The sequence below is a fragment of the Siniperca chuatsi genome, linkage group LG1 (assembly GCF_020085105.1).
Source record: "Siniperca chuatsi isolate FFG_IHB_CAS linkage group LG1, ASM2008510v1, whole genome shotgun sequence".
In the NCBI taxonomy this organism is placed as follows: domain Eukaryota; kingdom Metazoa; phylum Chordata; class Actinopteri; order Centrarchiformes; family Sinipercidae; genus Siniperca; species Siniperca chuatsi.
This window is the reverse complement of record NC_058042.1, coordinates 7,896,595-7,922,187: the sequence shown is the minus strand read 5'-3', so window position 1 is coordinate 7,922,187 and position 25,593 is coordinate 7,896,595. Positions and strand designations below refer to the sequence as shown.

General features: G+C 40.3%; 1 protein-coding gene across 7 annotated transcripts in view; it reads left to right on the top strand.

Moving 5' to 3' along the window:
- neo1a (neogenin 1a) overlaps positions 1 to 25,593 on the top strand; it is a 155,973-nt gene that overhangs the window by 106,340 nt on the left and 24,040 nt on the right. For 5 of the 7 annotated variants that reach the window (XM_044193466.1, XM_044193438.1, XM_044193428.1 and 2 more), the window contains exons 6-12: positions 1,411 to 1,565; positions 1,773 to 1,893; positions 18,119 to 18,353; positions 20,101 to 20,255; positions 22,313 to 22,461; positions 24,184 to 24,322; positions 24,899 to 24,948. In XM_044193466.1, the coding sequence (XP_044049401.1) occupies positions 1,411 to 1,565; positions 1,773 to 1,893; positions 18,119 to 18,353; positions 20,101 to 20,255; positions 22,313 to 22,461; positions 24,184 to 24,322; positions 24,899 to 24,948 (1,004 nt within the window). The remainder of the gene's footprint in view (positions 1 to 1,410; positions 1,566 to 1,772; positions 1,894 to 18,118; positions 18,354 to 20,100; positions 20,256 to 22,312; positions 22,462 to 24,183; positions 24,323 to 24,898; positions 24,949 to 25,593) is intronic. The other 2 variants (XM_044193447.1, XM_044193455.1) reach the window with 1 other exon arrangement.

Here is a 25,593-nt window from a genome sequence, read left to right as displayed (position 1 = left end):
AAAGCTGTTAAGATGTTAAGATCCTTAGCTGTTTACATGATTGCATACACTGATAATTACCCACAATTATCTTTTTTACATGACTCCAGAGTGAGATGTAGAAATGTCTTTTATGAAATGTAACAAAACATATGACAGTCATAACCGTGCTATTATCCCATTTTGCAATTAAAACTGCATGTTAAAGATTAAAAACACTGCCAGACAAGTGAGTGAGGGAGTGTGTGTGGGGGGGGCACATACAGGTGCTGCCCCTGGAATTTTACATGAGGGTACATTTTGTGGGAAAGGCATTGCACTATCTCTTTGTGTGCAACTTCTGTCGAGTTGCGCCTCTCCTCCCACCTTTGCTCCATGTGCTCTGTGTAGGGCATGGAAATACCAAACAGATGGGCAAAGTGCATTTTAAGGTCAGCAAACTACAAACATGTCATAGTGCCCAAAGTGTCTGTAGCTGCACTGCTTCTTGTGAATTGAGGCTGTTATTGGTGGAGAAATGTGTATACAGGGGATTGTTTCTTTTAACAGTTTTAATTACAAGTAACTATAATTTATGAGTTGTAATTTTCTTGCTGTTGGTAACAGCGTGTCCCAACAGAATGAAGGCAAATCTGTTAACTAGCAATTTCATGTTAGAGTAAATTAGCCACAGCTACATCATGCAGATGAGGAGGCTTGACCTCACAACCTGCTACTCTGCTGAATAAAGCCAGTAAAGGACCTTATCCACCCATTTCTACTAATATCCAATCAGCCCATGTGAATAGCCACAAAATAGATGCTAATAACTAGCAATCACAGAGCCCACAGAGGCTGATGGCGAAGCTTGACACACTAACAAAACAGTCATTTAAACTGTGGTCAGCGAGGTCGCCGTTTATCAGAGAATGCACAGAGGCAGCAAGAGCAATTGCACACAGAAACACATGCACAGACTGTCTTACTCTGTCTCTCCTCACATACACATACCGCCCAATTATAGAGAGAGGACGAGGCCTGGGCCGTGCGCTCCCAGTGACCTTGTTCCAGGACAGATTGATGAGGGGCTGTATCGCCCCAGCAGATCAAATAACTCTGTTCTGGCCCTCATTACCAGGACTAGGAGAGATCTGCAAGTGCTCGGCTTAGCCAGTGTAGCATGCTAACACACTGTACTGGTACCAAAGTAGCTATTGTTTTTCACCCATTCCTGAATAAATAAAATAACAGACGTTATTGAACCTTTTTGATCAAATATTCCAAGTGTTGCCATCTGCTGAAAAGGTCACAGTTGTGTGAAAGGTGCAGAAGATAATTGAATAAGTTGTTGTTGGATTATACGGTTTGTTGTTCTTTCCAATAAGTGTAATGTTGTTTTATGTTTTAAACTTACCCTAACCCTAACTCCTCTTTGTCATCTGGATTCCACAGTTCCTCCCCAGTTTGTCAGTCGGCCAGCCAACATTTATGCACGTGAGTCCATGGACATCGTCTTTGAGTGTGAGGTTTCAGGATCACCAGCTCCCACTGTCAAATGGGTCAAGAATGGAGATGCTGTCATCCCCAGTGACTACTTCAAACTAATTGTAAGTTCATTTGGCACTAAAGTGGTATCTTTCTACCTTTTCTGCACCGAAGACATTTTACTATCAGCAGTGTTTTACATCATCACAGTGTCATAATAAAGAGTTTGAGTTTGGTAAAAAAACAAACAAAAAAAAACTTCTGCTTGTAACATTAGTAACTGCTTGTCTTTGTTTTTCTTCTTTCCTTCCTTCCTTCCTGTTCTGTAGAAGGAGCACAACCTGCAGGTTCTGGGTCTGGTCAAGTCAGATGAGGGTTTCTACCAGTGCCTTGCGGAAAATGATGCAGGCAACATCCAGTCCAGCGCCCAGCTCATCATCTTAGATCACGGTACGCCACTCACCAGGACCACCCACTAGTATGCAAATCAGATGTGTTAGTTAACTAGATAAAAACGGATTCCTCCTTGAGAAGATGACAAAACACAAAATTGATAAAATGCTGAAGTGATGAAATAATTAATGTCAGAGACGACTCAGAAATTAACCGTATCTGATCTGATACTGACTTTTTGCTCAGACAGCCAAGCACTACAGTTGGAAACGCAAGCCTGTTCACAGCCATTTGAACATCAACAACTGTCTTAATACAATGCTCCCTATTAATTAATTATTTCTTAGCTTAACAGCCTGCCATTAGTCACAGTTATGGGAGCTGGAGTTGTTGAATGCTATCAAAATAATCATTGTTTTATGTTTGTTAAAATGTCACGTACAGTAGTAGATACCTGTAGCTCAGAACTTTCCAGTACAATGTTTGGGCTTTTTAGAAATAGCAATAAAAGAAACAATCTCTGCAAAAATACTCTTATATATATATATATATATATATAATAAAGGTTTGGTAATAGGGTGGGTCTTCTGCTCTCTATACAGTTTGCCTTATTTATAAACACCTAGATGGATTCTAGAAGCTGTGCACATCTGTGAAGGTGTGCGGAGTGAGTGAGAGTGTGTAGTGAACAGTGAAATGAAACCACTGGGATCTTGTTAAACCAGAGGTGATTCAAAAGGGAACAGTATTATATCTGGGGCAAACGATACTTGGTTTGCACACAGTCCATTCCACAACTAGTCTTACAGAAATGTTGTGAGTACTTTTGGAAAGCTGCTTGATACAATGCCTGTGCTTTGATGCAGCATCCTTAGACACATAAAGGCCGTCTTTTAGCAAGGAGCTTTACCTAAACATGAACCCATATGCTGGTAAATTGAGAGCGCCTGGATGGCTGCAGCATAGTGTTTTATGTTGTACATTTCCCTTTAAAGCCAAAGGAGAGGTTTGAACGCTAATTCCCAGAGTGGAGCTGCTGAGTGCAGAGTACAAGAAAAGCAGACACCAAGGACAGTGGCTAGGGGCACCAAAAAAGTGCACGAAAATAGAAGAAAATGTGGAAAATCATTTTAACATCCTAGTTCTTCAGGTAATTTTGTTTCATTACCTCTGATGATTAGAGAAAATGTAATACAACTTAGATTTGAGATCATTTGTACAGTCATAATAATCATAGTCTAACCCACGGGGCTAATAAAAACCTCTCCAGAAAACAACAAGAAATTCAAGATGATAAACAAGACACAATTTCACTGAAAAGCATCATCTAAATAAAACAACAAGGTGGAAAATGGAGGAACAATAAAACGGCAAAGGGAATGAGGGTTAAACAGTCCTAACACAGCAGAAATCAGAGGTTTTTTGTGTATATTCTTTACATTACAATCACTACTGTTGACTCAGACTCTCCCATTTTGTTGAGGGAGACAGCAAAATGTCTCTCCCCCATACCCCCCACACACACACACACACACACTAGAAGTAGGTGGCTAATGGATTAGCATAGCAGTGTCCAACCGGTGGCCCCCTAGCTGTGTCACCCCCTCTGATTGGAGGATATGAAGTCAGAAATAATGATGACCTGCAGCTCATTGTGCGTTTGTATTTGACACCATTGATAAAGGTTTTGCCACTTTATATGGCCCCAAGTCTTTTCTTTTTTTTGTTTGAGTTGATGATAAATGGGATGCATTACTGAGGCAGCTGGCCTTGTACACGGGGTCTGCCCTAAGTGGGGTTTTGAAGAAATTAATCTCTGTTTAATCCATAAATATCACTGAGAATCTTTTCCTTTCTTACTTTTCTGAGCATGTACAGCTGTCTTGGTCACAGTAATCCTAATCCAAACACACTTACCACCAGAAAGTTTTCCAGTTTCCTGTTTATTCATCAGTTTATTATCCAGTCTAGATCTAGATCTAGAAAATAACCGAAAGTCGCAGTGATACTGTTTATTCTTCCTGTAAATTATTGACGTTTTGTGCTTGTATAGACACATCCACTGCAGCACTCTCCACAAATGCTCGCTTCACTGTGTCAAAGTAATTTCCTCTCTCAAAGGTGCAATGGGGAATCAATGAGAACATGTTTGAAATCAGCTCATTTTCTACAGCTATTAGTGTTTTGTGGATACGGCTCTGTGACGTGAGGTTGAAATGAATCTCTTTAAGTTCTATTAGAGTAGTATCTCTCTCCTTAGAGTCTCTCCTCTGTTGTATCCTTCTTTCTTTCCTCCTGTGCTGCAGAGGATGAACACATTCAATTCTACAGCCATCTGCCACCTTTCTCGCCACTCCTCTCACTTTCTCTCAGCCACCTGCTCTCTGTAATAATCCAACACACTGGGCTTTGTGTTAATTGTGCTGCCTTGAATATTCCTCCTATATGGCTGCCCCCTCACAGCTGGTCATCCTTTTCCACTTCCTTACTCACTCTTACACACCCCTCCAGTTCTTTGCTGCCCCTGTGTGTTTCGCCTCAGTCAGGTATCCCGCTAACACCTGCCAGACTTGAATCATACTGAAACGGGGCCAGGAAAACACCCTGCCTGTCTGACGGCTGCCTTGTAGTCGGGGAAGATAAGCCAGGAACTTGCCACAGGGATAAAGTTGTCTTCACCCAACAGGGAAATCAATGGGGTTGAACTGCATCTGAACACCCAGCGGCTGCAAGTTGGCTAATATTCATTAGTGCTCATAATCTTTGCGTCTTGATGCTGCCAGCTGCAGTTAAATGTGACTCCACTGTGCGTGTTTGGAATAGAAAAAGGTCAGCTGATTGCATAAGTACAGTATCTTGACAGTTATTTATAGTGATATGTGCTTTGTATCAATACTTTATGCTATGAACTCCAGTAGATGACAATGGGTTAGTACATGCACAAACTTATGAAAAAGCTTTCTTTTCTCTTCTGCAACAAAGTTCAGCAATCTTAAAACCTTGAAAAACAGATTTTTGGGGGAATGGAGGTCAGAATAGGGCCACAGATTGCAGTCTTGAACAGTTTTCCTGGACATTCCACAGCTACGTGCAATATGGGTCAACTAGTTGCAAACAGATGTGGGTAAATAGGAGCACAAACACCAAAAGTGGACCTCAGTGGGACCTAATTATGCAGTGTAATGCAGGCCAAGTAAGTGCCTCTTAATGTCCCTTGTAAAACTGCCATTTTTAGACTTGTCTGTCTTTTGGAAGTGCTGGAAGTTTGTGTAGTTGTGCTAGTTAGTTTCTGTTGTAAGTCATGTTTTGCCACAGAGAAGGAAAGTGGTAATTTAATTTGTTATAACTTTTCCTACTGACAAATGCATATAATATAATGCATGATCATTTCTCACATTTTTTTTCAGAAACAGTAGAGATTTTAAGCTTCATTGTGTTAAAGCCAGCCCACACGTGCAATAGTTGGAATCAGTAACGACAGTTTTGATCAGGAAATGTTCTCACTAACAAGTTTAATTCAACATACGCATACTGGGGCGCCCTGGTAGCTTACCTGGAAGAGCGCGCACACCGTGTACTAAGGCTGTACTAAGGCTGGGTCTTTACCACAGCGGCCCGGGTTCGATTCCAGCCCGCGGCCCTTTGCTGCATGCCATCTGCCCCTCCCCCCTTTCCTGTCTCTCTTCAACTGTTCCTATCCTGATGGCAGTTTTGATATTTGCTGCCCAAATGTAGACTTTATTGTCAGAATGATCGTGAAGTCAGCTGCAGAGGATATGCTATTTAAAGGATTATCGTCACATGTCATCTGTAGACAGTGTGCAGTGACAATTTGCGGCCTTTTTCAGGCACATGATTATGTGATGCCTTTATGCATGATACTGTAGGAGGCAATTACAGCTTGGAGAGGAAATGGGTCACGTTTTTCAACTTTGAAGTTGTACATGCCTAGACAAAGCACTTGTTTATATGATTGCCATCTTTCCATATACAGTACAAAGACTGAGACTGTGTTTGAAGTTTGATAAGGTGGCATACTAAAATGTATACCCAAGTTTTGCAGTGAGGTTGCTTTTTGTGTAGTTATTTAAGATCCAGAGCAGAGCCGAAACAAATGTTTAGTTTTTAGAACAGCAGGCGCTGTTGCCTTCTAGTGGAGAGCTGCATATAGCATTTACTTTTTAGAAGCAGACATTGATTCAAGAGAAAAGAAAAGCCAGTTTTTCAGCTTTATGTATTCTCATTTTAACAATCACAAACCCAAGGCCACCTACCAGCCTGGGAACTACTACTGGATGCCCACTTGTCAAAAACGGCAAGTTTAAGATTCAGGCACCTAAAAGCTTTAATATGAAAAATGCGGATGGATCTGCATTTAACATTGGCAAACAAAAAGTGGATGCACTCACTTTGCTGTTTGCCCTTAAGTGTGTGTGTTTTTTTTAATGCATGAATTCAAGATAAGCACTTACATTTGCATGTGAATACTTATTTTTGCTCCTTCCATATGCTGTGCTGGCTTCAATAAGGAAATGCTCCTCTGTCTGAGTTTGTCTGTCTCTCCATCTCGCCTCTCGTCTCCTATCCATTCCCACAGCTCACATGAATAATGTTTTGACATTTTGCCTCCTAGTGCCCAAGCCAAGTGCTTGACTAGACGGCCTGAAAGCTTGTTTGGATGTACAAGCTCTGAGCTCTCATGATGTTTTAGCCACAACTGTTGCAAGTGAATTTCATTGAGATGAATGAAAGGGAGACATTTCACTAAATACTTAGCCAACCTCAGGTAAGAGATAACACACTTTAAAAACATCAGTCGATGCTTGATGCTGTGCAACACAGCTACATACATTTTAGCTTCTTTATCCTGTAGGCTGGTATTCCTAGCTATTATTCAGGTCGTTTTACAACGAAAGAAAGATGACACACTATTTCTGATGCAAATGTATTTATTCAAGCTTTTGTTAAATCCAAAGCTTAAACAGGCAAGCAGTCCTTCTCGATCCCTCCCTCTCTTTCATCTCTTTCTCCCTCTCTTTCTCTCTGCTTCTGTCTTTCAACCTCTATCCCTCCTCCTCTGCCTTCATCTTCCCCTTTATCCAGCCATGCTGCCATTAGTCTCCCCCCCTCCCCCTCTTAGCGCTGTGGCATTAAACAGAAGAGTCCTGTCCTCCCCTCCCATCAGAGGTACCAGACCCCCACCGAGAGATGGAGATGCCTCATCACTGCCTGAGTGCTCACCGTGTCACCTGGTTTTCCTCTCCGTCCATCGCTCAGTGTTTTTATGAGTGCAGGCATCAGGAGTGCTGGCATGATAAACTGACATGTGCTGTCCCCAAAGCTGTAGCTTGACAAAGTGACAGGCACAGGAAGATACTGGAAGGGATATTTAGAGAGTCGCACATACCATGACTTCATTAGTAAATCAATTAATTACAGCAGACTTGAGCACCAGACCTCCCTGTGAAATGACACAGAAACCAAGAGTCTCCTACTGTATTTGCAGATGACTTGGCACTGCTGTTAACAACCGAAAATAGATCCAACCACTGAATGTCATTTGCTTTGATCTTGGCCAAGACAGTTAACACCTAATAAAGATTATGGCTCAGAAAGGATCCAGAAGTCAAGAAAACCCACACAAGCTTTATTTAGATGTCGCTAATTTACAACACATGAAACCAAATGAAGTTTAACCTTGCCTATGAAGGATCTGAAGACAAGCCAATTAGAAGCACTGTGAAGCCTTCTGTACTGTTGTTATAATGACTAAATGTGTAACAATGGTTTTCAAGGAAGATAAAACGAATCTCTAGATATTTCGGTAAAGGCATTAGGCTTGAACAAACAAAAGGTACTAAACAGTGCATGCATCCAGCAACTCCTCTTACTGAAAATGAATGAAAGCAGTTACATTTTCTGGAGCCACAAAATCAGACTTGAAAAATATTAACCCGTAAGAAAACTATTGACAAGAAACAACCACAACATAAAAAATACAGATTAATAGACCGAAGCCATTGCGGCCAGATTACTATAAACACCTGGCCAAAGAAAGCTGTTATGGACAGACCCGGTTGCCAGAAGCAATTCTGCTCACACTGTGAACAACAAAAAAAGCAGAGAAAGCTCTAAACTCTTCCACCTTATGTTTAAAATGTTCTAGTAAGCCTTAAGAGAGATGAATTTTCCAAACAGAATTGATATCTGCAGCACATTTGTAACACAAACAGACACTCAAATATTAAAACTGTATCATTTCCACACAAGCAGTAATTATTTCCACCCGGACTACTGATACACATGAGAGACAGGAACACAGCAGCCTAGATCCATTGTTGTGGCTATGTGCAGACATGCAAGCAGGAAAGGTTTTATATACAAATATATCTCGATGCTGAAGCTTTATTGTTGTCTTCTTCTAATACAAATCAAGAAGTACTTGAATTGATGTTGAAAGTAAAGAGAAAGAAAAGAAAGAGAGAGATACTTAAAAGGAGGTCTCTGCTGTCCCAGTACTGCTGTCATTGTGGTATACTGCAGTAGCGGCCCTAGCTGGTGTTGTGGAAAGAAATTCACTTTATTATGAATCCATGTAATATAAAATGTAACTAGATCGTGATTAAACAAACAAGGAGACAGACTGAGTTTCAGTCAAGTTTGAGTAGGCGGAGCAGTAAAAAATTGTTTTAAAAAAATCCCCTGTAACACATTTGTAGCAGACTAGCCACAGACGGGGGATCCTTCCACTACATCAGAGCGCCACCCTTATTCCCTGTTCAAATCAAGAAGTGAGAATAGGCTGCTAAAAGACCCTTCCCTCCAGCCAGACTCTACCAGTAGTGAATAAAAGCTCAGGCCCACTTCAGGGAATACGGTGTGCTCCATCATCTGCTAGCAGGGTCATGGCCAGGACAGCAGGAGTGAATGTGTAATGCTGTGAGCATGTGAATGTGTCAGCACAGTGCGGGGCTGCGCACCATGTTCTCTGTTGGCACAGTCTGCATCGTAAGTTTACTATCAACAGCATGCACCAGTGTGAAAATGTGACCGCTAAACAACATGTTGTGTACTGCTGGGATACACATGCATGCACATATATGGTCACACTTCTTTTATTGTATGGTGACTGCCTTCATGAGATCACAGGGACACAAACTAATTATGTTTAGTGATTGATCCAACTAAATTGTTTTTCATTGTTTGTTAAGGCTGCAATCATGTCAAGGTCGCTCTGGCTTGCTTTGTCTTTTTTTTCCCCCGCTGAAACTCTTTGTCATATAGTGGATGTACATTAGTGACTGCACACATATATACTGTACAGTAACGGGCGGATAAAATGCCTGACAGGAATATGTGACAGCATAATGCAGTCCATTGCATGCATCCTGCAGCAACTACTCCTGAACTTTCTAATGTTCAATCTGTTAGAGAGGTGTTGATTCAACTCTATGGTACTTTTTGAAGCTGCAGTTTGGGGTGTTGTTTATTTTCAAAATTGCTATTTCCAAAAGTCAACATTATATCATAATGAACATCCCATTAGAGTGATGCAGCAGAAACAGAGATAAGAAGCCTAAAAGGAGAGAAAAGTGTGTTGTTAGCACTAAGCACAAGCTAATTAAGTGCAACTAGGGGATATAATTGCCTCCAAAAAAGTAGCTGAATCCTTTTCCATTAAAAAAAACATAGATAAATACCGAATTTACCTGTTCTCCAATAGCAAAATTTGACATTCATTGCACGTAGCTGCGGGTGCTATTATACACTGCGGGTGCTATTATAATAAGTACTTTATCTTAACTTACAGTGTTGAGTATCATTTGCTGTTGGTGGGTTATGGTTGATTAAACAAATATGATAATATTGTTGTTTTATTTTATTATTGTAGTTATATTTATAAATGTTTGATCATTAAAAGGCAATATAAAAACAAATCAGGGGCATTTCATGGAGAATATTAATTATATGTAAATGTGAATATATTACACAAAATTCTGCCTCATAGCAAAATATATTGAAATTCAAATTTAGGGATAAAGTCCTAAAATGTGCACACAGTGTCTTAACTGAAATACACACACAAATTCTCTTTGGCGTGCACATATGCCATGTTAGTGATAGTGATTAGTGAATGTGTTCCCCCACTGGGGGCTGTAGGAAGCTGATCAGAGGGATTGAAGCCTAAATTGATTGCAAAGAGCTGAAATCGGCCTACACCAAATTGCTGTTTGTACAGGCGCTGATGGCAAAGTTAAGTGTTTGTGTTGTGGCTCTGTCTCTCAGGGATGGTGCTGAGTGTGTATGTGTGTGTTTACAAGCTGAGGTTCTCACAGCATGGGCTGAACTTTTCTATGGGTTGTATTTACTCGACCGTGGTGAAAGGCTTTGCCTCATTTATAAATGGTCTGTCACCTAAGTGCTAACTGCAAAATGTTATGGGTGCCTATTTTGCTCTTGTTTTGCACAGAAACGCACAAAAGGATTTAAATAGCCTTCAGTACCTGCGTCAGTGCTGTTTTTTTGAAGGTCAGTCTTGTTATCAACACCAGTTTTAGGCCTGAGTGCGTATTTACGTGTGAGAGATCAGCTTTTTCTTTACAGTCTGTTTTACACACCTCACTAACACGTGCCCTTATTTACGATATAACACCATCCACCTCCAACACACACTCATTCAGGATGCCGATGTGATGTTTTTGGATGTGGACAGTCCTCTGGGTGCAGTAATTGGAAGGACCACGTGGCAAAAAAACATCACTTTCCCTTCACACCCTTCCCTTAGCTGCAAGCAGCTGACCCCTGTGAGCGGCGCCACCAAAGCTGGAGCTTTTATTTTTCCTGTTAACACCCATCCCCCTTCTCTCCACTGAGCCTCCCAGTTTCCATAAGCTAAAAGTAGAATAGTGAGTAACATCACAGTGGGTTGTGGGCACCCCGCTGCCTGCTAGCGTAGTGCGATAGCCGCTTCTCAGTGGGTCTAACCCAGGGAGGCCGCTTTATTGGTGGGAGTCTGATTAGCTGGACTGTTTGTTAGCGAGTCTACCAAGGGGGATGCAGCTGCTCCCGCCAAACATCCTATTTGACCTTTTGAGCCCTTTCCTGGTTGTTCAGTTCCACTCACTTTATACATAAAATGTTGCATGTGTACACACATACACACTGTTACAGAGAGCTCTCTCTGAAATCAATTACTTCATTCCAGGCTTGCTCTGTTCCCCTGGAAAGGTTGAATTGCATTCTTGTACTTCCAAGGTAATAAGATACAAAGGCAGGCAGTGCAGAAAGAAAAGCTTGTTTCCAGTCCTGGGCATTTGTGGCGAAATGCTCTGGAGATGTGCAGCATCACTGGCTGTTTTGATCAGCTTGAAAGGTGAACCCAAGAGGCCTCGCTTTCCTCTCCCAGCCAGCATGTGGAGCATGTGATGCATATGATGCAGATTTGTCAAAGTGGGAAGGGAGGTGGAGGGGAGGGGGGTTTACATTGTATACCATAGTCGCACATTTGCATACCAAGTCTGGGCAAGCAGCTGTTGGCCTCATGATCGTGCATGTTTCTGCAAGTGTGTGTGTGTGTGTGTGTGTGTGTGTGTGTGTGTTGAAGCAAGGCGTTCAACGGAACAAAACAATCACACCCAAATTAACTCACCAGTGGCTTGCGGATCAAGGGGGTACATGTGTTTGATGGTGAAGAGACACTATATGTACACACTGGATGATTAATTATTGATGAACCTGACCCCATTCAATTACTGTCGTCATTTCCAAATAGGGACGTTTGTTTTCCCGTACGTGTTGGGATCTGTGGATCCTCTGGGTATTTTTTGTTTCAGTAGAATATATAAGGCGTTTTACACATTCTCACACATTAAATCCCTCTGCTTAGTGTTTATTTTGAGAACCCAGAGCAGGGATTGTCACTTTTTTATGAAAATCAAATTACCAGAAAGTGAATTGCCGGAGGGCCAAGAGTGGATGCAAACACAGACATACCATCATCCCATCCAAAACATACCTCATACAAATGCCTTCTACTTTATCTAGGCCCACAAGGAATTTGAGAATGGTTATCTTGTATGTGAAAAGCAAGAAAGATGTAGAATTAAACGAACTGTGCCATTTAAGAGGAAATCGCTGTAGGGTTTCAGAGGGACAACATGCACAGGCGTTGGGAGATTTTAGCCGCCTGATAAAGAGACCCCCTCCTACTAAAGCATTTGCTGCATCACCACATGGCATCCAGGAGTCCTATGGATCTATCAGATGGGACCTCTCACATCACACACAACACAGGAGTGTTTTGGGAGTGTGGAGACATAAATACATCTGTGACCCACTCCAAACCCTTTATAATAGCATTTATGGTCTGTGTTATTCTGTTTTAAAAATGTTTTTTTGTCACAGTGTTGACCTACACACTTTCTGCAGCAGCGATAGTATTAGCTGGCAGTAACATCAAAAGCTTGAAGCCCCATTTTTTTTTTTTCTGTACATGACCATACGAGTGCTCACCTCTTAAAGTTATTTCTCTTATTTTGCCTGAATTTGATGTGTCCCCTCTGGCCCGACCATCAGCATCTTCAATGCCTAAAGATTGTTCCAGAATAATATTTCACTCACTCAAGACTTAATGAGGAGAAAATTCATCCATTTTTGGGATTGCCATGTATTTTGTTTAATTAATAAAAGCTTATTTCTCTCCTGGGGAAAGTGCCATATTTCAAACATTTTTCAATCGTAGTGAACGTGTCCTAGAAAATGATAGGGTGGAATGTTGCAGATGCTGTTTGAAATTTTTGGACAATCAGTTTCAGACACAAAGACTTTTTACTTTTCAGATTATGTCAGTGAGTTGGAACACCTTGTCAGTTTAAGCCTTGGTGATGTTCGAGCTGCACTTTAATCTCGACTGTCTCTGATTATCACAGTGAAAGGGAATGCGTGCAGTTACTCATATGCTCCACCAATCTGATACTGTATCTCTGTCAGTTTCCCCTCAGCCAGTGATGAAGTGAATACAATACAAGGTGCGTTTTTGTCCTTTGTTAATGAACGTCTTGCATTTTTATTGATTATATAATTGCTTTTCATTTATTGTTGTATTGCTTGTAAAGCACTTTGTAAGTGTTGAAAATTGTATTCAAAATTTTATTTATCATTGTTGTCGACAAGTCACTCGAGAGGAAACGAAGAGAACAAAAAAGCCGTGCTTGGTCAGCCTTTTTCCTGCACTCCCCCATTTCTTTCTTCACTTGAAACATTTGTCTTCTCTTTCTGACTCACTTTCCTTTGTTGCCACATTAAGGAGCTGCTCAAATGTCATGAGCTGTCAGGCTTGCTCATCTTTCCCGTCTTATCTTGAAAGAGAACGAGGGGAACAAGACAGTACAGAAAAAAGCAGCAATAGTTGTCAGCAGTTGCTCACAAGGAACCAACAGTTTTCCGACGCATTTACTGAGGAACCCATAAGAGCAATTAAAGTGTTCAGTTGTTGCTTACATTACCTTTACATTTTAATGAAAGAATGTCTGTATGAATTGTTTCTTTGTTCAGAAGGAATCAATGATTACTCTGTAAACACCTTTATGCACTTCAACCACAAGCCCAGATATGTGGTGTTTTAGTTTATAGTCATACATTTCCTCATCATGCCACTATTGCACGTTCATATGAAACATGACAAAGCCTGCCAGGTTTAATTGACGGTCTGCTTTGTGTGGGTTTTTTGAAGGCTCTGGACTAGGCTTTTTGAGTATATTGTTCATTCTTGCTCTGTTCATTCTGTAGCAGATAAAAGTAGTGACTCAGTAATGGTCCATTAGCATTGTGCTAGATCTGTCTCTTATGCAGTCATCATTACCGAACCACATTAGACATGGAAACTAGTCCTGAGAAAATTCATTTTGCAAGAGGCTGGCATGGCCTGCTGAATTCCCTCTGAAAAGGCTATCTGTAGTTACAGTGCTGTGGGTGCTTCTGGCAGATATCTGCATTCAGTAGATTTATGCTCTCTTGGTGGAGGTGCAAAGTCTGAGCCAGTGAGGTAGGCTCTCTTATCTTTGTACTCAGACCAGATGATGAAAAAGCTACTTGGCGTAACTTTACAGTTACACTCACTGGGGAACACAGCAAAGGATTATGGAGTTAGCAACAAAAGATAAAAGTTGAAGTTATGAGGCTTTAATCAGAACTTTAACGCTACTCCAATTATTTTAATTTCAGAAACGGCTTTTACTTTCATTGAATATTAAGATGAATGCTTTGCTATGCATGTCTTTGTCTTGACTGTTTTGCGTATTGGTTACACAGATTTATTATGCAGATCTAGAGTAACCTTCCTCGTTAAGCCTTAATGCCAGCCATTCATTACCTCTGGCACAGAGACTAATGACACTATTAATCAGCTATGAATAGAGCTTGGCAGCGACAGTGGGAGGCTGACACCTCCTTACTGTAACAGTTCTAGGCATGCATGTACAAGACAGATTGTCAGAAGGACACCGAAAACTGCCCAGCATGTCAATAACCTACAGCTGACAAGATGGAAACTACATCTAATGGTTTTATTTCCCCCTCATTTGCCTATCCCGCAATGCATTTCTCACCAGGCTTTACTGTATCTCTTTGTCTGACCTGACACTGATTTCAGGAATATTTTTACTAAAGTGTGGTATTCCTTATTGTATTTGGTTCAAAAAGGAGAGACATCCAACCTCTTATCTCAGTTTCTTTGTTCTGAAATCCACACTGGGCAAGGGTACTGATGGACAAATTTACTCAGAGAATTAAGGCAGTGACCAAAGTGTCTGCAAGGCAGTGTGACCTCTTCTCCAGTGCCATTTTAAGTAACTCTCTCTGACCTATGAGAAACCTTTCATTCTATAGCAACACTCCAACTTTATCTGTTTTCTTTCTCTCTCTGAGCGGTGCACCAAAATGATTCCTCTACTACAGTACAGTATGCCTGTAGCAACACAGCCAAAGATAAGGTTGGGTGTGTCTAAAAGCTCAATCAGCAAGCGGTGGCTCAACTCCAGACCATGCAGAACTGACCAATATGAAACATATTTTGGACAAATGGGACCCTGTCCTGCTTTTTATAGTTTAATAATTCAAACTGTTTGCTCATTTAAAGGGAAGGAACTGGGCTTTAAAGGGAATTCTGGGTATTGGCTGATTACTGTCAAGCCTTCTATATACTGTCTATATTCTATATGTCAGACTAATGGTGATATTTCCTATTTAATGTGTGAGATGGAGCACAAAGGTTGTCAAATAAGGCCCTTCTGGTTATTGAGAAAGGGTGACATGGCTTACGCCCTCCAACCTTCCCGTGGCTTTTAATACTTCCTAACTAAAGATATGGCACAGTCAGTATGCACATTCATTTCTAAATTGTTACATTTATTATCTTCATCTTAATAATGTAAACTGATTTTTACAGACCCGCCTTTATAGAATGCTGTTTATTTTTGCTGAATTTGTCTGCAACACTTTTATACAACCTTAATTTTAAAGGGGAAATCACTGATTTTCTGTGGATTTTATCTCATCTTTTCACTTTCTATCTGGATTGTACTTACACCTATCTGCCTAATGAATATTGAAATAAATAATTTAGAAAATGTGTTAAAATGATTCATTCTGTCAATGCTGTTGGGTTGTTTAGTTCTCTTACAGAAGCTGTCCAGTAGTAAACAACAGAAGACACTCAGAAGTTTTTGTCCATTCTCAGAGCTTTTCATCTTGGTTTCTCTCCCTCTCTCTATCCTCTCATATATACATACAGTATATATGAGCCTCCATGCAAGCCTTTCTAGATTAGAGACTTTATACTTGAAGGTCTGAATGCAGCCTCCTGGGTAGCGCTCCCTCTGAAGCTCTGTGCAGCCGATACCACAAACTCTACCAGTCAAATGCCTTTGGGTATAGATGTATTAGTTAGTTAGTTAGTTAGTTGGGGTTTCGGTCTGCTGATCCAAGCTAAAGAAGTTGGATTTCTTTAAATATTTTGACTGCAGTTATGAATATCTCGATTTTTTTGATCTCCCCCTTGTTTCTCCTGTCTGTAAACCGTTCCCAATATTAGATTTTGTATTTCTGTCTTTGTTTGTTTTGGGGTTTTTTTTTTTTTTCATTTTTGTTTTTTGTTTGTTTGGAACTGTTTTATCTAATGTAGTTTTTTTGTATTTATAATGAGTGGCCCTTTTGTCTGGATTGCCAGTGTGAATGCTAATTTGTAACAGTATTTGCTATAATCCACTATGTTCCTTGGATTGTGTTCTCTCGTGTGTGCACATTTTGGTAGTGCTGGAAGTGCTTCCTCTTCAACAAACAGGCTTCAAGCTTTTGTTTATCCTGTGAGCCTGCTTATGGTTATGTTATGATAACCATAATCACCAGTGTGACGTGAGACACCAGAGTGTTGTGCTTTTTCTGGTGTGTGTGTGTATGTTTGTTGCTTTATAAATGAGTATAATTGTTTGGCATCTGGTAATTTACACTGCGGTCAGAAAGTATTAGGAGGATGATATGTTTTCCTTTGTTTTTGGCCCTATTCCAGCAAACTGGATTTGAAATAAAAGCATGGCTTTGAGGTTGAAGTGCTGACTTCCAGCTTTAAAGTTGTTTGCGGTTGTTGACATCCCTATTGGAGTGAAGTGTTAGGCGTCCTAGCCCTTCTTAAATATTCGTCCCACACTTTTTCCCCCTAAACATACAGACAAGGCAACCAATGGATTTTTTAGGACCAAACAGAATGAACTTGACTGGCCACGTCAGTCACCTGACCTCAACACATCTGAGCATGTTTCTTACTTGCTGAAGGCAGAAACCCCCTGAAAGAAACAATACGTGCCTGCTAATGTCTCTGAGTTATGTTATATTTGATGAATTGAAAGATTATAGGCAGCACTTAAACCTCATAGTCATGGTTTAATTTCAAATCCAAAGTACAGAGCCCACACATCACAAAAGATGTCACTGGCCAAAGACTGTAGAGTGTACTCTGTGTGCACTCACACAGATGTAAACATACAAACACTGTGACATTAATGTAAACTAATGCTCCTTCAGAGGTTTGTGCAGTTGCAGAAAGTCAGTTCTTGATAAACACATTGATCAGAATTTTTGTGAGTGAAAGAGTGTTTATGAACAGAAAAGAGTGCGTGGACCATGTAATTTTTTTGAAAGAAACAAAAAACAGCAAATCCTTCATATCGCTCCAATCACAGAAGTCAGTAAGCTCTGGGAATTTGAAATGTAAACAAATATTGAAAGCCAAGTTAGTGGTTACTCCACATGCCATGACATTTGCATTTCAAAACAATTTCTCCAGTAAAAAAACATTTGCACACTTGCCGTGTTCCTTCTCTGTATTTCAGCTTTGCCCTCCAGTCAATTTCCCTGACCTGCAAACAAATGGAAACGTCATACAGACTGACATTCTTTCCGTATGATTTCGTTTCACCCACTTGCCAGGCAAATGGAAAGCAGATCTCACTGACCGCAGATTGTTCCTCCAAAAAAAAAAAAAAAAAAAAAAAACACTAAATGGAATCACAAATTTCTGTGGCTAGGCTGTGGAATGTGACGGCAAATGTGTTTAAAAAACATCATCTGGTTTATTAGTTGAGAGAAACTAGACTTCAGAATAAACTTTTTTGGGGGGTTGGGTTAATCTTCAGTTGTTTTACTGTGTCTGAAATAAAAGTTTAATTCCTTTCTTGTATGCATTTGAGAGGCTAGAAGGTGGCTTTGTTCCTGTCAATGCAAAGTCTACCTCAGTTTTCCATCGAATGCTGGCCAGTTAGTAAAAATGTCACAAAAAATGCAAACCAATCATTTTTAATCACAAATGATTGGCGGGAATGCCGTCTATGAAAATGTAATGTATGACGCTATGTTCTGCTCCCACTACCCTTACATTAGAGAGCTGTGTGTAGATCTGCATGTGTAGTCCCCCTTGTATTGTGCTTTTATTTGTCAGCTTTGTGAATGTAGTAGAAGTGTTTTATTTCTGTGGTTCCTTGTCACACCAAAAGTCTTTTTTTGTTACGTTGTTGTTATTTTGTTTTTTCTTCTTTTTTTTGTTTCCTTCCTTTCTTTCGTTTCACTGTCATTTCCATTTCAACTCCTTTCCTCTCCTCAACCTGTTCCTTTCGTACGCCTCTGGGTGATATTTCTCTCATCCCCTCCCACGCTGCCGCTGTTTCCTGCCCCTCCCTGCCATCCCGCCATCCCTCCTTCTTCCTCCCTCCTTCCTCCTCCTCCCGACCCAAAGGAATAGCCCTGCCCTCTTCCCCTCCCCCCTCACTGACTCCTAACACTACTGACCATGTAACGCCAGGCTCCGGAGGTGTAGCGAGTCCAGCAGGCCCCACCCCCTCTGCCCCCCGAGATGTCGTGGCTTCGCTGGTTTCCACCCGCTTCATCAAGCTGACCTGGCGCCCGCCGGCTGAACCCAATGGAGACGAGTTAACCTACTCCGTTTTCTACAGCCAGGAGGGCACTAGCAGGTAGTACACACACTAAACTGTAATACTGCCAGGAGGGTACTAATATACATCAGAGCACTCTGAAAATATCTAATTAAAGTGGTTAAAGCACTTATCATAGCAGTAAGTCTTTATTAATTAAAAACAAACTTCCTTCCTCAAAGGATTACCTTTTAACATTGAAGTATAAACAAAACAAAAAAATCATTTCAAACACTGTAATTTTCATTATGTTTTTAGTGTCTGTCCGTCCATCCCATTCTCATGAACACGATATCTCAGGAACAAATTTCTTCAAATTTGGCACAAATGTCCACTTGGACTCAAGGGTGAACTGATTAGAGTTTGGTGGTCAAAGGTCAATGTCACTGTGACCTCAAAACATGTTTTTGGCCATAACTCAGGAATTGATGACCATATTTCACAGTTGGTCGGACACTGAATAGGTGACACTTTTGACTCAGAGGTCGTTGTCACCTCAAAAACCCCAGATTTCACACACATGTTGAATGGGATGATACAATGAGTAAACGATAACTAGCACAGTATAGGCTTTCCTCCATCTCGTCCATTCTGCCTTTCACTTCCTGCCTCATTCTGAATTTTCGAGCGTCATCAGTATCACGTGGCTGCAAACAACATATTGGAGCGCGCCTAGCTAATCATGATCCTGTGAGTTAGTTTCACCTACAGCTCATAGAGAGACTTCACATCTAAAAATGCTAGGAGAAAATAAAAGCACCACATTTTGTGTAGCTTTAGTCTATAAGAATCCATTTTTACAAAGTAATCAAGTACATGGGTAGCAAAACATCTATGATAATCCTTCATTAATTGGTTCAACAATGTATAGTCACTGGAATCATACATATGTATCATCAGTATAGTGACAACTTTCATTGAGCCAAAAAATACACTTTATATCTTTTATTCAATTCCTTCAATACATATATGAGTCTGGACAGACATGGATGTAAACTGCAACTTGACTGGTTGGCGGAGGCATACAACTACGGTGTGGTAATTCTTGTTTCATGTAGCCCTGTGATAAATTTTCCCCAGCTTCTTGTATAGAGGATTTACTGAGACTGACTGAGAAGGAAATTTAGGAAGCGAGGAGAGAGAGAGAGAAGAGAGGATTTTCCACAATTCCTTTTTAGCGTTTTGGCTACTTTTTATGTTTTCCTTGTAAAATAGCTTGAAGTAATTTTCAGAAGTAAGCAAAAATGGCAACCATTAACTGGTTCCAGCTTCTCAAATGTGAAGTTTTGCTGCTTTTATATCAGTGTTGATTGAATGTTGAATAGCAGGTACATTTTACCCGTTGGTGATTTTAGATATACAATGACTCCTGGCGGTTCTAGTGTTAAGCAAGATGTCACCCCGAGCTCTGTGAACATTTGAGGGGTGTTTATGCTATTTTCTGACATTTTATAGACTAAATAATTATTTCTGTTAATTGAAAAATTTATCAATAATGACAATAACACGTCTAGCATAAAGCAGCAAATACGCACACATATGTCTGTTATCAAGATACAGTATAAGTACTATACAATACACAAGTATGTATAACTGATAACTGTAGCAAGCAAGATGAATACAATCAATGAATCCATTAGTTCATTATGTACCCATCACTTTTTATAGTACACTAAAGCTTTCAATTATGTTCTCACACACTTAAAATGTAACACACAACAAATGCATGTAATCAGATTTAAAATGTTCTGCTGCTGCTGTGTGTGTCCGTGTGTGTCCACATCAGGGAGCGAGTAGTGAATACCAGCCGTCCAGGGGAGATGCAGGTCACTATCCAGAACCTCATGCCAGATACCAAATATCGCTTTAGGGTTGTGGCCCACAACAGCAACGGCCAAGGAGAGAGCTCTGCAGCACTCAAAGTGGCCACCCAGGCTGAAGGTAAAGACACACACACACACACAAACGTTCATTTATATGTGCTCAGTAACAGGACACATAAACATAAAGGCGAACTCCAGCCAGTTTGTTGGAAACATGCTCACACTGGCAAACAGGATGCACTCAAAAGAAGCACACAAATGTGCAAATAAACATTCACACAAACAAATATTATTCGCTTACTTCAAACAGAGACACCCCCCTCTTCCCTCCACACACGCGCACACACACACACACACACACACACACACACACAGAGGAGGCTGTTTGGTGCTGTGCGTTATGGCAGACCACCCAACAGCAGACCAGAGAAATGCAGCGTTGTCTTCTTAAAAGCCACTCGTTGTTTACTCCCTAACATTTACTATAAGCTCTCTGTGTGTGTTGCTTTAAACCATGTCTACCTGAGTAAGGAATGTCTGAAATTAGTATTCCAGATTTTTTCTGAAAGATTTCCCTCATCCAGTCTGTACAGAGATGCTGTACAGAAACTCATTAGGATGTTTTGACTGGAGAACACAAGAATTATTGAGGGTAAAGGGTTCTCTTCTTCTTTTGTCTTTGTGTTTGGGTGTGTAAGCCTCCCCATTGCTGCTTCTCCAAATCACTCAGTTTCACCCATATTTGAGAGTGCTGTGAAGGGGATTTCCCAGCACACTGTCAGGGTGGACGTCCCTCACCTCCAGGCTCAGCTACAGCTCAGTCACTGTCACTATGTAGGTCAGCCACCGTTTCTCTACCTGTGTCCTTGGTTGGAGGGCGGTCGGATCGACACACACACTACACCTTAATGCCTGCCAGCAGGCGCCTAACCTCCCTTGGGGATAGCAGTGAGGGCAGGCTGTACCTGTGCAGTATATCTCTGTCGTGTGTGTTAGTGTAAGAACATACTATGAATTGGAGCTTAAACTGTTGACCTACGTTTGAGTGCCAGACATGTGCACACAACGCTGGCCCGTATCACCTCTCCTCAGAGACTGGCTTAATACACTTGTATACACACACACACACACACACACACACAAACCCATACCTCTAACATCCGTGTACACTGACAAATAGGAGCTTCTCTCTTCTGTCAGGAACACCTGCAGCTAGAACTACAAGACATATACATTACAGACATATATCTGTGTCTGACAGCCAGTCATTGTTTAATTTTAAATCAAATGTGCCACAGTACAGAGACAAGTCACAAATTATTTGGGCAGTGATACATATTTTGTTATGTTAGCTCTGTCTTCCAGCACACTGGATATGAAATGAAATATTTAATTAGAGGTTAAAGTGCTGATTGTCAGCTTTAATTTAAGTGTGTTTACATTTGAATCAGATGAACAGTGTAGAAGTAGTATTATCCGTCAAGTTCACATAAACATATAAATGTATACGTTTATGTTTGTGTTCTCATTTGTTAAGTTTTTATAAGCTGTCAGATCTTATTTAAAGTTTAAAAGAATTATTCTTCACTCCAAAATGAACACAGTGCCAAAGTTAAAGGTAGACTACTTATATTCGTGTGAGCATTTAATTTAAGATATTATACCACATTGTTAAACATTCAAGATGGACATTTCAGCCTTTCTCTATTCATCTTACAAAAAAATAGAGCTGCCTGACGACCACAGTATCAAGTTGATATAGAGACACATTGTAATACATCCTGCCCCTTATCTTGACTAACCAGATGCAATAAAATGAACTGTCAACCACACTGAATATAAGCTGGAGGCAGATATTGGTGGAATGCAAGATGCACATTGATGTTTTTGTTGAGGCACACCTTCAGTTTGTTTTGTCATGGGAATAACAAGAAAATCAACATGGCTGAAAGCCCAGTCCAGGGGGGACAGATTGGTCTGATTGGTCTGATGTGGCTTTGAAGTAGCCAAGAATGTGTTTTTGGCAGCAATAGCTGGATGTTGTTGATAATGAGTTCCTTTCTTCCAGATGTATCAAAATGCATAAAAAGTGGGGAAGGTTCAAGATAAGAGAACAAAATAGTCAGATTTGATGGTTTTCTAATTTCTGTTCCCCTGCTTAATTTTTTTCACCAGTCCAAGTGCCGGGCCCTGCTCCTAACCTGCAGGCGGTGTCGAACACGCCATCCTCTGTCTCTCTGAGCTGGGACAAACCCCTCACTGGCAACGGAGAGATCCTCACCTACAAGTTGTACTACACAGACAAAAGCGTTGGCAACGAACAGGTACACACACCCTCATAGAGCTCACCAAATGTAGGCAATATGATGTCACTTTGAATTTATCTTCATTTTTTATCTTTAATTGTAGACCACCATACAAAGTGCTTCACACAGAACAACAGATTCATAAAACAAAAAGCTTGACGTAAAAAAACATTAAGCTAGATGAAAATAAAAATGAATTATCCAGAAATGAAATAAACAGATAAATTGAGTAAAATCTGGATATGCTTTCAGATTCATGTAAAAATTTTTACAAGAATAGATTAAAAATGATACTGACTCAGCCATCAAACATATGTAATATTTCCTGCATTGCAATGTTACCTTGTGTGTTTTGCCTTCATTTTATTGAAGACATATTTTTTAATTCACTTGGAATAAATTTAAAAGTTGGACAGAAACATGCAGCGTATGTTGTTGTCTCACTACTTACACTTTGCCTTGTAAGAGGAGAAGTACTGTTTGTAGCTGACGCGTGATTTTGCAGGGTTCATTAGATACCGTAAAAAGAATATGACTGCATAGTTTAATGTGAATTGTGATGAGGTAAGGAGTTCCTAATCATTTGCCAAAAGACTCTTTGTACAACTTTCTGGCCACATTTCTCTCACAAAAAAAAAAGATATGATTCACCCAGTTCTTCTCTGCAGGTCTAACTCTGTCACAAGAGTGGAATATAGCTGGTTAGATATTGAGTCAGCCCCAGCAGTAGCAGTGTGCAAGCCAGTGAGGCATTAAAAAGCCTTTAATATGATAATGGATGAAACGTCAGCCAGTGCACTGAGTAATGATGCCTCAGCTCCCTGGAGAAGAGAGCCAGAGATGTGGTGAAAAAGGCGAGAGATGACGAGAGGGATGAAAAGAAAGAAAGAAGAGGTGAAGGAAAGGGACAGCACAAAGATGAAGTTAGAAAGACAGTGCTGAAAGGACGTGAAATATTAAAGGACAGGGGGAAGTCAGGGACAACCTATGATGCATCTTCAAGGGTGATGTGGTCATAGGCGATCATCTGATTCCAAGTTCAGAGTTTGTGATTGGACTGCTCTGCAAGCAAGATTAGATTTCCACGAAGTCTCCGCTTTTTACTCAAAATGTCACAAGCAAAGAGCTGAATGCAAATTGGTTTGAAGTAATTGGGCATGTGCCAGCGTGCCCAATTTGTAAAGCAAAAAGTCGTAATCACAGAAAGCATAATTTGTGTCTCAGTGGATAAGGACATTTTTACACAGAATTACAAACAGAAATGTTAGTGTGATGAAATTATGGCATGACATTTTGTAGCTTTGCCATATTTGAGAGATTGCTTATGTTGTTAATCTATTGGAACTGTCTTCTTTACAACATGTTACGCCAGTATCAAACTTAAATGCTAAAATTACATGCTAAAACAGTAGTATTTCTGCACTTATCAACATGCTGTCAGTAGTGAAATGCTCAAATGAATGTATGTGTTGTCTTCTTTTTCTGGTAATCTTTTCAAGAATATAACATTTTCCTTTTTCATATAAGTTTTACATCATTTGTTCTATTTTCATCGTATCTTTACATATTGAATTGTCAGTGAGCACATTCACTAATTGTCCTGTTCAGATGAAAAGAAAAGAAGATATATTTTGCTTCGAGTTGAAAACCTTAATAGGTATTTGTAGTCACACAACTCTGTTTTAGATTTCAAAGAAACTGACTTGCAAATTATGTTTCTCTTCCCTCCTTCTCTTTCAGGACGTTGACATAGACAGTCAGTCCTACACCATGACTGGGCTGAGGAAGAACACAGAGTACAGTTTCCGTGTGGTGGCCAACAACAAGCACGGTCCAGGTGTCTCCACTGAGGACATCGTAGTTCGCACCCTGTCTGACGGTCAGTTGATTGATAAAGAGAAAATCTACAAAGGCTGCTTTTAGTTTATGACATTCCCTAATTAATTTTAACATCACTGTATGTGTGTAAAATGTTTCTGGATGTATGTAAAATAGAGTTATCTACAGTATGCTGTAAATATTCATCTGGCAAGACACAGACTGTTACTTTGCAGTAGGTTGGAGCTGTGACTAACTTTTGTGATTAATCAGCCAATTATTTTCTTAATTGTTTGGTTTATAAAATGTGAGAAAAATGTGAAAAATCACAATTTCCCAGAGCCCAAGGTGATGATATCACATTGCTTGTTTTCGCAGATCAAAACTCCAAAACCTAAAATATTCAGTTTACTATCACATAAGGCAAAGAAAAGCAGCAAATGCACTGGAATGAGGGAATGGCTGGCATTTTTGCTTGAATAATCCCTTTAAAAAAAGTAGTTGCCAATTATTTTTCTATTGATCAATTAATCGAATAATCAGCTAATCGTTTCAGCTCTACAGTAAAATATATTTTTGTGTTCTGTTTTGTTTTACAGTGAAGAAAATAAATTATCTGTTTTCTTTTGTTTCCCAGTACCAAGTGCCCCTCCTCAAAACCTCACTCTGGAGGTCCAGAACTCAAAGGTAAGATGAGTTGCCTTGACTGAACTGGACCTGTAACTGGTCTCGATTTTTCTGTTGTCTTATTGGGAACTTAAAAGCTTTCAGATTTGTTGCACACACTTTCTCAGATGCAACATACAAATGACAAATGCACCTAAACTGCCTTGTAGCTTGACTGTTTGGTACACAGTATATGTAGCCACTTCACCAAATCCACAAACACACTCTCACTTACACACAGACACAGTTGAACAAATACATAGCCTGCAGACCAGAACACCATTGTTTGTGTGATTAGCTGCGTCAGAGGCCTGTAGCCCCAGCTGGTTAAGAGGGTATGTGAACCCTCATCGATCCTCTCATCGGCAGGAGACTCGCCTGTCAGAAGGTTTTATACTCTGTATCACTCCCATCTGTACAGTATCTGGAAAAGAAGCCTGCAGCTCAAATCTAAATGGATACGAAAAAGTATTAGCCTGGGAGATCTAGGCACACTAAAAATAATACTTAGGGAGTTTAGATAATGGTCAAAGTATTTGAGGAAGGAGTGATTTGCTGATCTACTGATCAAAAGTAGACATGTTATTTCAACAGTGTTTAAATTGCCATATTTCAACATGTATTTAGGTTCTGCTTCACATTGAAACACTAATTCTTTTTTTTTTT